At 38.8% G+C, this 12,026-nt stretch overlaps 1 protein-coding gene across 2 annotated transcripts in view; it reads left to right on the plus strand.

The window, feature by feature from the left end:
* Positions 1-11,643, plus strand: part of OXCT1 (3-oxoacid CoA-transferase 1) — a 124,216-nt gene extending 112,573 nt beyond the window's left edge. For both annotated transcript variants that reach the window (XM_045904128.3, XM_045904140.3), the window contains exons 16-17: positions 4,610-4,711; positions 9,268-11,643. In XM_045904128.3, the coding sequence (XP_045760084.2) occupies positions 4,610-4,711; positions 9,268-9,309 (144 nt within the window). In that variant the 3' untranslated portion in view covers positions 9,310-11,643. The remainder of the gene's footprint in view (positions 1-4,609; positions 4,712-9,267) is intronic.
* Positions 11,644-12,026: the final 383 nt, after the last annotated feature.

Below are 12,026 nucleotides of genomic sequence, written 5' to 3' on the forward strand. Positions count from 1 at the left end.
TTAGAGTAATACATGTGATAAAGACCATGATAGTGATACATGCTGGATGGTGAGTTAGGAACATAGAGAGAGGCTGCCTATCAGCCTGGGGAGAGTGTCAGGAAAGCTTCTAACAGTATCGAATACAAACCTTTCTTTCTTTCTTTTTGTTTTTAAGATTTATTTATTTATTTTTAGAGAGAGAGAGCTGGTGGGGAGGGAGGGGCAGAGGGAGAGGGAGAAAGAAACTTAAGCAGACTCTACACTGAATGCAGAGCCTGATGCAGGGCTCGATCTCACGACCGAGATCTCAACCTGAGCCGAAACTAAGAGTCGGATGCTTAACTGACTACACCACCCAAGCATTCCAGATATAAACTTCTTGTGTTTTGCAAGGCATTTCACAGACTCTACCTTTTCTCCTCCAGTCTCAGTTTCTCTTTCCACCTTTACATTCTCCCCACTTCAGCTGCATTGAAATGCTGTGAATTGTGTTGTCTTCCGCACCCCCCATGTTCTTCTGGGACTTTGCACATCCTGTTTCTCTCCCTGGAATACTCTTCCCACCATTTTCGTCTGGCTAATACCTACTCATTTTTTTTATGTCTCAGCTATATGTTTCCTTCTCAGGCAGATCTTCCCTATCTCTCCACAAGTCTTCTGGGTGCTTCTCTGAATCCTAGTACATGCCCTAACTCAATACTGACCACTTTATTGAAATAACCTCTGAACTCTGCCTGTCTCACTCATTACTGTTTATCCAGGACTTTGCATGGTGTTTGCCCATACACAGTGAATGCTTGTTGAATAAATAAATGTACTGCACTTCTCTTGATGAGAAAGTTGATAGATGAGTGATGAGTCTTGAAAGGCAAGTAGGGGTGTACAAATGAGAATAAGACCAAAGAGGTCCTTCTAGGCAAAGGAAAGAAAATAGGCAGAGTCATGGTGGAATTATAAAATAAGCAGCCTACCCAAGGACCTGCCAGTGGAACAGTTTAGAGTGAGGGCAGGACCAGACTCTAAAGACTACAGTTGAAAAGACAGTGAAGGGCTAAATCGTAAAGGAATGTGGGGGCGCCTGGGTGGCTCTGTCTGTTGAACCTCCAACTCTTGATTTCGGTTCAGGTCATGATCTCATCAGGGCTGTGAGATGGGGCCCCCGGTAGGGCTCCCCCCTGAGTGTGGAGCCTGCTTTGAGATACTCTTCCCTCTCTGTCCGTCCCCCCACCCCTACTCGCGTGTGCATGCGCACACACACACTTGCTCTCTCAAAAATGAATGAATGAATGAATGTGAATGCCTTGTTAAGAAATTGGGTTTCATCTGGAAGGTAGTTGGGAGCCCTTCAATGATTTTAGATTGATTAGATTTGCATTTTAAAAAGAACACTGTAACTTTTATGCAGAGTAGGGGGAGAAGGTATGAGACAGTCCAGTTAGAAGACTCCTGCGGTGACTGACGTAGGCCAGAAATATCAGGACACACAGGACAGAAGGACAGATTTGAGAGACCCAGATGGACTCAACCTAGCTAGATGATGAAATGGATATGACTGTTAAAGCAGAGGTCCTTCCTCAGATTTCCTAATGAAGCCTAGACTGTAGGAAGAGACGGGAGGAGCAGTGGGAGGTAGGAAAAGAATGGGTTCAGTTTGGACACACTCAGTTTGATATTCCTGAATATGGTAACATCTTGAACATCTGGTCAGAGATTTTTTTTTAAGATTTTATTTATTTGAGAGAGAGAGAGAGAGAGAGCACATGAACGGGAGTGGGGGGGATGCAGAGGGAGAAGCATATTCCTTGCTGAGCAGGGAACCTGATGTGATGACTATGCTGGGCTGGATCCCAGGACCCTGAGATCAGGGTCTGAGCAGAAGGCAGACGCTTAACTGACTGAGCCACCCAGGTGCCCTCCAGTCAGAGTTTTCTGATAAACAATTAGAGATGTGGATCTGGAGCTCAGAGGGAAGTCAGTATTGGACTCAACTTGTGGAAGTCATTAGCATATGGGGATAATTGGAGCCTTTACTGTAGATGATAGCAAAAAATGGGCAAAGTGAAAGGCAGCTGTGGAACCTCAGGGAAGGGGATGGTGCGTGTTTACCCCTGTGCTCTAGATACAGTAGGTACTCAATAAATCTTTTTTGCAAGAGTGAATGAGAATGCAGTGCCATGAAGGGCAATGAATGTGTTCTGCCCTGCCATGGCAGATAAGGGACTAGATTCCATTTTCAACTTCTAAGGAAAATTCCATTGGTTTGCCATTTGAAAGAGGCTTTGGAGATGTTTTGACCCTGATTTCCTAGTTTCGTGCTGCTAGAATGAGATTGTGAAAGATGCTTTCCTTGCCAGCAGCTGGGCTATGATTAACTGCTTTATCTGTAATGTAGTCCCCATTTTTATCAAGGTTTTGTTTATACTTTATACCACTAAATGGAAATCTTCCTAAATATTCAAAAGTAAATTTCCTTCATTTTAATAATAGAGGCTTGGCTTTCTAGTATATGACCTTGAGAGCTAATTAGGGTTTGATAAAGATGTTAAAAGTTTTTAAAAGCAGTAAGTCAGTTTGCCATAGATCTTCTCTCCCTGATCACTGAAGCCTTATATTCATGATATCACAGTTATCTTCTCCTCAAATCCCTTCCCTGCCTATTCTTAATAACACAATCTGGAGTTTTTTATTCATTCCATTTTGATAAATTTATAGTTGTTCCATTTTTGCAGGGGAAAGAAAATCAGTATGAATAATGCTTGACACATTTTCTGCAAAGCAAAAGTATCCATTTAAAAAAATTTTTAAGTTGTCATTTTGGAATTAAATAATCTAATGCAGCATACAGACATTCCTAAATGACCTTTTTCTTTCCTCTCAAAACACATATTTCTGCTGAAAAAAAGGTTTTTTTAGGAACATTTTTTTGTGCAAACAAAAAGCAAGTTTGCCAGAACATTTCCTCCAAAATTTAAATCCTCTTTTCCAGTAAAATCAACCAGGTTATCTGTGAATTTATCAGAGAATGCAGGTATCACTGGTCCTCTTAATGTTTTGCTCATGGGGGTAAAAATCAATTAACTGGAAACTAATAAGCATTTCAGGTCTTTGATCTGAGTTCACACATGGGTGACAATAAGTTAAGCTATTAAGGGGAAAGAACTTAAGGTGTGGTGCCCCTACTGTGTCTTAGGCATGATGCCAGGTGCTCAGAGTATGTTTATTTGTCCTGTATAACAATCTTGGGAAGTGGGTTTTTTTGATATCCATGTATACATGCAAAGACAGGTTCACCAAAGACCGCTTAGCTAGCATGTTGCAGAGCTGGAATTCCAGTCCAGCTTGAAAGCCAGGATTCTTTTCCTCTACATGTGGCTGTATCTTCATATTAGCCTTCTAAGCCAGAGTGTATTTAAAATGGCAATTTACGGTTTGATTTCCAAGCTAGCTGAAAATCAAGATCAGCCTGCGAATAATAGTTGAATGCAAGGTAAATCTGGAGAACGGGAGGGATATAGGAAACGTAAGTCTGGGTAAAAGGAAACTAGCCGTGGAAGCTGAGAGTGGGAAAAGTGTTGTTGCTCTGGAGGACGACTTGTAGACCCAGCGAGTGACAGTCAGAGGGAAGCAGTTTGGGGCTCTTATGGTTAGAGCGTCCTATCCATAGACAGTCTAATCGCCGTGAGCCAAGTGAGCCTCCTGACGCTGAAGCTTCCCAGCAGAGCCCCAGTGACCATCTCAGAAGGTTTTCCTGAGTGGGAGGTCATATTAAAATATGACTGTGTCGGTCCCTTCCACTCAGGTTGTCATATTGCCAGTCGTAACAGCAGGTGTCCTAAATCAGATACAACAGGTTGAGTCTGCCTGCTGAGGTCGCCCTATACCAACTGGCACTACCATCACCTGGTGTGACCAACCAGAGTGTTGTAAAGGAGTGTTCAGAGTGGGAGGTTAGCCTTCTCATGCTTGTCCCAAGCGCAAGCATCTTCATTTGAGTGCATACCGAAGGGAGATTCTCATGCTCTTCTCTCACACCTGTGTGTTTTCACTGGACTTACAGGGAAAGTTTTAATACTTACCTGGGGGTCTTTCAGGATCAGGACTACGATCCCTTTATAGTTACTTGTAGGCATTTCTGAGTGCCTGCCTTCTTTTATTTCCTGTAACTCTTTACCCAGCAGCGTTGATCAGCTTTCCCTACCGTCCTTGTGCATTCACCTTCCAAATTTCTCCTCCCTCCCTACTTGTCTGCGTTCCTTTCTTTCTTCAAATCATTATTCATCTAATTGAAATTTTGACCCAGAAGTGTTAGACCTAACTAAAGGAAAGTAGTTAAAAAAAAAAAAAAAAAAAAAAACTGGTTACAAAGGTGGCAAGTGCCATCAGTAGTCGACACTCATTTATTTTCTGGCATCAACAATGCTCCACAGCTAATTGCCAATTAGGGAGCTGGCATTTATTCTCACCAAAATGTAATCGTTAGAGTTGACATTTTCTCATTGTTGATTTTCGGAGTCTTTTGTCCTGGGTCTTGTCTCTCCTTTAAGAACTTGAGAGGTTATTTCTGTTTCGTGTTATAAAATAATTACTGTGATAGAAATTGTCATTGTTGTTTTCTTGATTCTGACAGGCTGTGTTTGATGTGGACAGCAAGAAAGGACTGACTCTGATTGAACTCTGGGAAGGCCTGACCGTGGATGACATAAAAAAGAGCACTGGGTGTGATTTTGCGGTAAGCGTTTCTGTGAACAAATCCAGCCACGTGTCCTATATCATGAGCTTGATTAATGGGTGTTTACAGGACATGAACCATTAATTTGTGATCATTTTTGGAGTTGACCTTTACAGAGAACAGGAGTGAAAAGGAGGGGTGCCTTCAGATGAGAGCAGGTGGGAGCAGGAGCAGGCTCTGACTCATGGCCAGCATTTGGCTCAGGAGTCAGAAGCAGGAGGGGGAGGAACCCCCAGAAGCTGCTGGAAGCAGAAGGTAGAGCTTGAACTCTAAGCTACTTCCTGTAAAGTCCCTAGCAATCCTTTGTTCTTGGTTACCTGTCAGCTGTGGCTAGACTAAATTGACTTTGGCTTTCTCTTTGATTAACTTTGATGCCTGGTAATTCCATCCATGGAACATATTAGAATGATGAGCTCGACACTGAGTTATAGTCACAAAATAGGTGTATCCTGCATTTAAAGAAAAACCTGGTGCATAAAAACTGAGACTTACAAAGGACATAAACATCAGGGGACTATACATTTAAGAAACCCACAAGTCTCTTTTTTAAAACAAGGAGAATAGTACTATAATATAAATAATCACCCTTTAATGTTAAGTGCTTGTTAATGAATCACCGATCACCTACCTAATGGGAGTTGAGAGGATGGCTCAATCCATTGAAAGTTAATCAAAAGTAAAGGGGAAATGTCTCTGAAGAACTGAAAGAAAAGAATTTGCCTCTCACATACCTTTTTAAGAAGGGATTTACTAGTTAAAATGAAATATATTTATATATATATAAATATATTTATAATGGGAAGAAATTTGAAGAAATTTAACAAAACTTACTCGATAACTCATGCATATATTTCATAGACTTCTTTCTTAGTACATCTTGGCTGGTACCTATTAGTGCATAACAAATGCCTGTGAGTGCATAACAAATGCCTGTGAAAATAATTTTGCTGCATAATTCATTATCCACATATAACTGTTTCTGGTACTATATGAGGGTCTTTGTCTATTAACCTTTTTTGAATTTCCCTTTGGAAAAAAGAAGTCTCTCAGCAGTACCTCGCACAAAAAGCACATCTTTAATTAGCTTTTCAATAACCTCGGGGAAAAATGAGATTTGTTTATACTTTAACTATTTAGTATATTTGCTTTTATCAACTCCAGTGATAAAAGCAAACAATTCTTCTTATGTATCAGCTCTTCTTTGTATTTTTTCCCTATGTGGATAAGTTAACCTCTTCTTCATCAGGTAACAATTTTGAGATCCACATCATGTTCAATTCTTTGGTACAAAAGAGAATATGCAAAGAAAGGACCCTTATAGTTATCTATTTTTTTTTCTTTCATGTAGGTAAGTCAGGATGAAAAAGGTGGAGTTTTACTGTTTTTGCCTTTTTTTTTAAGTGATAGTTTCCATGTCTCAATGCACTGAAAAATACCTCTGTGGTTTTTGTTTTATTACCATATCACTCCTTCTCTTTTGACATTAACATGTGATCGATCTTGTTTCCTCCAAATTAGGGTGTTGAGATAAAATCTTAATTTGTATGTTAGTGTCCGAAAATGAAAAGGTGTGGTAGCAACTGAACCATCTCAACAAAAGAACTCACTTTTGAGGATCTGGTGATCAGTGGCATCTCTTTAGACCCTGACAGATGAAATCACATATAGCAGATTCTTTTTCTGTAATGCTAGGGACTGGAATGCTCTAATTAATAACATGTTCTATTTAATAGGTGGGTTATCAATAAAATACATTTAATCATAAAAGCACATTGAGGATAACATTTCTTGATCATTCAGAAGCTATTCCATGTGGTTATTACTGATAGGCTGCATTTTACTCTGTATGTGACTTCATGTAAGTTAGTCAAAATTTCTTCTTGAGAAAAGGCCCACTCTGTCTTCACTGTAGATCTGGAAATACGCATTCTAGAAGGGAATAGTCAGACAGCCAGGTTGTTGCATAATAAGAAAGGGTGTAAAAACATAGGTCAAAATAATTTGGAAAATGTGTTGGCTAACATTTTCTCATATTAAAGCTGTGACCAGCTAATGAAAATGTCAGATTTCTGTATATCACTCCGTGTGTTACTGCCAGTTACTTGATGGGCCAAAGTAGAAAGAAAAGGAGAAATCCCACCACTTAAATTGCATTATCTCCAAAGTCTCTTTTTTCACTGAGTAGTTAATTCAAACAGTTATATTCATTTCTTTCTTTTCTAATGCATGCTTATGTCACATAAAATAGTTTTTTCTTTACCATATATGTCTGTGGGCCTTTTTTGAAGCAGAATATTTCCTTCTGTCTTTATTGTTTAATTAAAATTTTTTTAAAATTTGAGTCCCTATTTGAACATCATGTGGTAAAATAAACTTCCAGAGGTCATTAGTCATCCATGACTATTTATTAAACATCCAGTTGTGTCCCATATTGAGTTATGAAATGTGAATAAAATAGAACAAATTGGCATAGTTCCTACTCCCAAGGACCTTGGTCTTACTCTCCAGGCTGGAATACATCTAAACCACCAGTGGCAAAAATTAAATAAGAATACTGCATTTTTATATGTTTGCAGTGAAATCTGAAAGAAGCCAACTGTAGATATTCTTTGCTAAATTGAATAAATGTATAGTCAATATCTGTTATGAACTGGCATTATGACAGAATTAAACAGTATACAGTTGGGATTTCAGTGGACTGGGAAAACAAATAGTTGGCTTATCTTCTACACTTAAATCATATAATCTTGTATCACCCTGTGGATCACCTTGGCAGGATAATCTGCTTCAGCTTGCATGGGCTTAAGATGTTGATGAGACTGTGAGAGAACAGGATGAAAAATAGTAGTTTAGTAGATATTTTTCATTACAAAAATAGGCCAGGTCAGTCTGCATAAAGCTTCTTTTTCTTTTTTCATAGAAGTCAGAGTCCATATTGAGGATATAAATGGTAGTTAGAGCCCCAAACAGGGGTCAGTATGCCAAGGAAAATGATCATATGTTTAGTTTATAAAATTAAGGTGAGTGCATAACATTTCCTTTTAAAGGAAATGCTACAAAGCCTCTATTGATTGTGATCTCCCCCCCCAAAAAGTTTTATTTCATTAAATTATTTCTACAGATGCTCTGTTGTTTAAAAAAAGAAAATGGGTTGTTTGTGAGACACACTTTCTAAATACACAGAGCCCATATGTCTTTTATTCTTTTCATTAGAATTGAAGATCTATGCACATGTAGGCTGTGATTTTTGTCTATTTATTATATGTCTATTATTTTGTCTATTATTATGTATCTGCTCTTGGAACTGGCAAGTCTGAATGAGCTGTCATTTATTTTAAGCTATATATGAAGCCATACTGATCCTTTTTATTCTGATCATGTCATTCTTTTAGTAGAAAAATGGAAAAGGGGCATTAACTCTTGACATTATGAAGAGTTAATACAGAAACAGTTTATAAATGAACTAAAAATATTTAACCTCATCAAAGCCAAATAATTGCCTGCTCCTTCTATTTTTAATACTGTCTTAACCTGTATTAAAACCTTTCTTCTAGTTCTTTGAAGCTTATTTAATCTTTGATTCATTCATTTCTTCATTAGTTTAACAAAATATGAACTGTTTATTCCGGAAGGCAAAATGACAACTAGGCCCACTTCCATTCTTCATTCTTGAGGGGCTCAAAAAATCATCTAGATTTCAATATGCCCTACTGTGCTTTCCGTGGGCACTGTTACTTACTAGGACTCAATGGATATTTGCCAGATTGAATGAAGACATCTGTACCTGGCATTACACCTTGAAAGATCAGCCAAAATTAAGCCAAACCACTTACATTTCGGTTAGGTTTCTTCTACCAGCTCTACCATTAAATGTAGACCTGTCCTCATTTTTCTCTGCTTCAAGACTTCTAGGAATGCATGTACTGTTCTGTACATTGAACATAATTATGGTCAATTTTTAATATTTTTAATGCTATTACCTTTTTAAAGATGACTTGGAATCTTTTTACTGTCTTTAGATCATTTCCATTTCTGATTATGAAATTTCTGATAAAATTTGTCATTGATCATACTTACCTTCATTAATATGTATCCAGTTAATCCAAAACTACGTTGTCTCTTAACAAAATTGTGAATTGACTAGACTTATTTTGACCATTTTGAGACTTGAGCCTTACTATGTGTCTCTGTTTTGAGTAGTCTCAGAAGCATCAGTCTCAGAGCTCAGTGATCGGTTCAGTAGAGAGCTTGGTTATCTGAACCCTTTATTGTCTCTGTCTGCTCTTCCTCTACCCCCTCTCTGTTGCGAGTCTTAATGATCCTTAATTTAGGAGCTATCATGTGCAAGAAGGTTGAGGACTACTAAATACACAAAATGTAAACAGAAAAGAGTTTTCTGTCTTGGTTTAGAATGGAAAATAATGAGGAAACTAGGTGAGGTCCATGGTAAGGCTGTTTGGTACCAACATCATTCAAGTCTGGAGATGTTTACGCCGTGAGTTTTGTTTTTTTTTTTTTACAATTTGGTCATTTTTTTCTTCTCTTTCTTTTACCAGGTTTCACCAAAACTCATGCCAATGCGGCAGATCACAACTTGAAATGTGGAATAGACATTTCTCCCAGGCTGTGCGTTTTTCATTTTAATCACATAGTTCATTGAAAGGATATCAGTAATCATAATTGTGTATCTCATGAGCAGTTTTTGACTAGTTTTCTTCAAGCATTTTACACTGCATGTAGCCATATAGACTTTGTTCTCTCAAGTGTGCTATGACATTTTAGTGAAAGACAAAAAAAATATAAATGATTATCTTATTTGTTTCATAAGTGCTGAGAAGGCTTATCTTTACAATTGGTGCTCACATTGGATTTATCTTTATCTTTTGTGATAGGTACACTAAATTGTACCAAGATGGGCCCTTAGGAAGACTTTCATTGAAGAATGAGGGAGAAAAATAACCCCACCCAGAGTATGCCCAAGGCAGCATTGTACTAGTTCTGAATGATATATGAATTTCAGTAGGAGAAATGCTGTCTTAATGATTATGCTTTTCTTTTGGCCTCCCTTGACTTTTCTTTTAGAGCCTCTGATTTTGTGATTGTATCTTGTTTCCCTAAAACACCCCTTCTCCTCCCACACTTTCTGTAACTAAATAGGTGCTCAATAAGGCAAACAGGAACATCTCTGTATGGGAGAAGTACGTGGTTCATGGGAGAGACCAAGTGGTGTAGGGTTTGTTGGTGCTGACGTCCCACAAAGAAGTTGCCTTTATAAACCAACCATCTGTGCTTTGCCAAAGACTAAGGTTTATTATGAGAAGAGGGTTGTAAACCTAATTGATCTAGTCAGTTTTCTCATTTTAAAATAATGCAGTATTTCTCTGTATCCAGAGGGCTCCCTAAGAGGCTTTCTCTCTGTTACTGAGGCCCAGTGGGCTACTTGCACAAGACCTCCTCTTAGGCCACAAGGGGCTGTGGGGATAATTTACCATGAATCCAGTCACAATGACAACAAAATTTAAATTTTTTCTTTCTTTTCAGTCTCTCTTGTTTCTGTTCAGAAAAGTTTCTAAATATTGAATGCCTTTTTCTACAGAACACTGTTCTTTCTTCTGCCCAGGCTACTTCCTTGAATAAAGTACTTTTAATTCAGCTTTATCAAAATAGAGGAAATACTGATGAGCAAGTCCAGGATTTGAAGAGCAGTGAACTTTTAGTATTAGAAAATAAACATGATGGGGCACCTGGGTGGCTCAGTTGTTAAGCGTCTGCCTTCGGCTCAGGCCATGATCCCAGGGTCCTGGGATCGAGCCCCACATCGGGCTCCCTGCTTGGCGGGAAGCCTGCTTCTCCCTCTCCCACTCCCCCTGCTTGCGTTCCTTCTCTCGCTGTGTCTCTCTGTCAAATAAATAAAATCTTTACAAAAAAAAAAAGAAAAGAAACATGATGGAGTAGGTTTTGTAAGGAACTCGTCCTAAGAGGTGTCCTCCTCACCACCCAGTTGCCCCACGGGATATACTAAGCATCCTGGGTATCAAATGGGAGAAAAGTCCAGACACCCAAGGACAGGTCAGACAGCTGTCCTCCAGACAGAGGTAGGCACATATACAGTGCAATATATCATTGCTCTGGCACCAGATATAGGAATTTATGCATATTTTTAGGTGACAGTTATCATTTAAACTCACGTTCTCTTCAGGTACAACTACGATTTTGTCAGGTATGGTATTAGAGGGAGGAGACAGGCTTTTTTGGTATCACATTCTCTATCTAAAATAGTCTTAACTGGTTGGCTGCAGGATTGAAAGCACATTTTCCCAGTACTGATAAAAAGGACTCTTCTGGGGCACCTGGGTGGCTCAGTCGTTAAGCGTCTGCCTTCAGCTCAGGTCATGATCCCAGAGTGCTGGGATTGAGCCCCAATCAGGCTCCCTGCTCCGCGGGAAGTCTGCTTCTCCCTCTCCCACTCCCCCTGCTTGTGTTCCCTCTCTCGCTGTGTGTCTCTCTGTCAAATAAATAAAATCTTAAAAACCCAAAAAACAAAAAATGGACTCTTCTTGGAATTTGTGAGGTCCAGAGAATAATACATATCTTTTAGAATTATAATTTGGAAAAATGTATGTTATTGATGGTTGCTATATTTGCAGACTTAGTTACTTATCATTCTAGTCCATTACTTTAGGATAATGTGATTCTAAGAATGTTCCCAACTTTGAAAGGCAAAACCTAAGTAGATGACTTTATATTCTTGATTAAAGAGTGCCATGGATATTAAACACATTAAGAAATAGTGTAAATAATCTAAACTGTTATAGATCGCTGTGATTGTCCTTTTTCTTTTTTGGGAATGTTGTGACCAGTCATGGGAATAATATACTAGAGATTGGTAGAAAGACCAACAATAAATAGTTCACATACTTTACTGCTTCTAATCAAGTTGTTGCTTTCCTTTTTATCTTACCAAAGAACAGATACCGTTTTTCATGAAAGAACAAATGTTTACCTGAGTGAATTCTGATTTTACTCCTCGTCAGAGCCAATCATTATCTATAAAAATGGACTACCCCAGGCTTCATGTGTTAATATGTATTTTTTTGCTTTTATCTTACATTCCTTTAGGATATACATACATTAAATGCTTCCCGATGGTGTGTGGGGTTTGCTTGCATTTTGAAGTGGCTCTGGTATAGTCTGCCCAGCATCTGTGTTGTTCCTCTGGTAACAGACTCATCCGCTGGCCAAGGGGTTGGGTGTGTGCTCAGATTATGCCTTTTTTGATAGTTGTCCTTTCTCCACAGTTATACCCAGGGTGGGC

The sequence above is a fragment of the Mirounga angustirostris genome, unplaced genomic scaffold (assembly GCF_029215605.1).
Source record: "Mirounga angustirostris isolate CCGP_5_RB_7025 unplaced genomic scaffold, mMirAng1.0.hap1 SCAF_7, whole genome shotgun sequence".
NCBI classification, from domain to species: Eukaryota; Metazoa; Chordata; class Mammalia; order Carnivora; family Phocidae; genus Mirounga; species Mirounga angustirostris.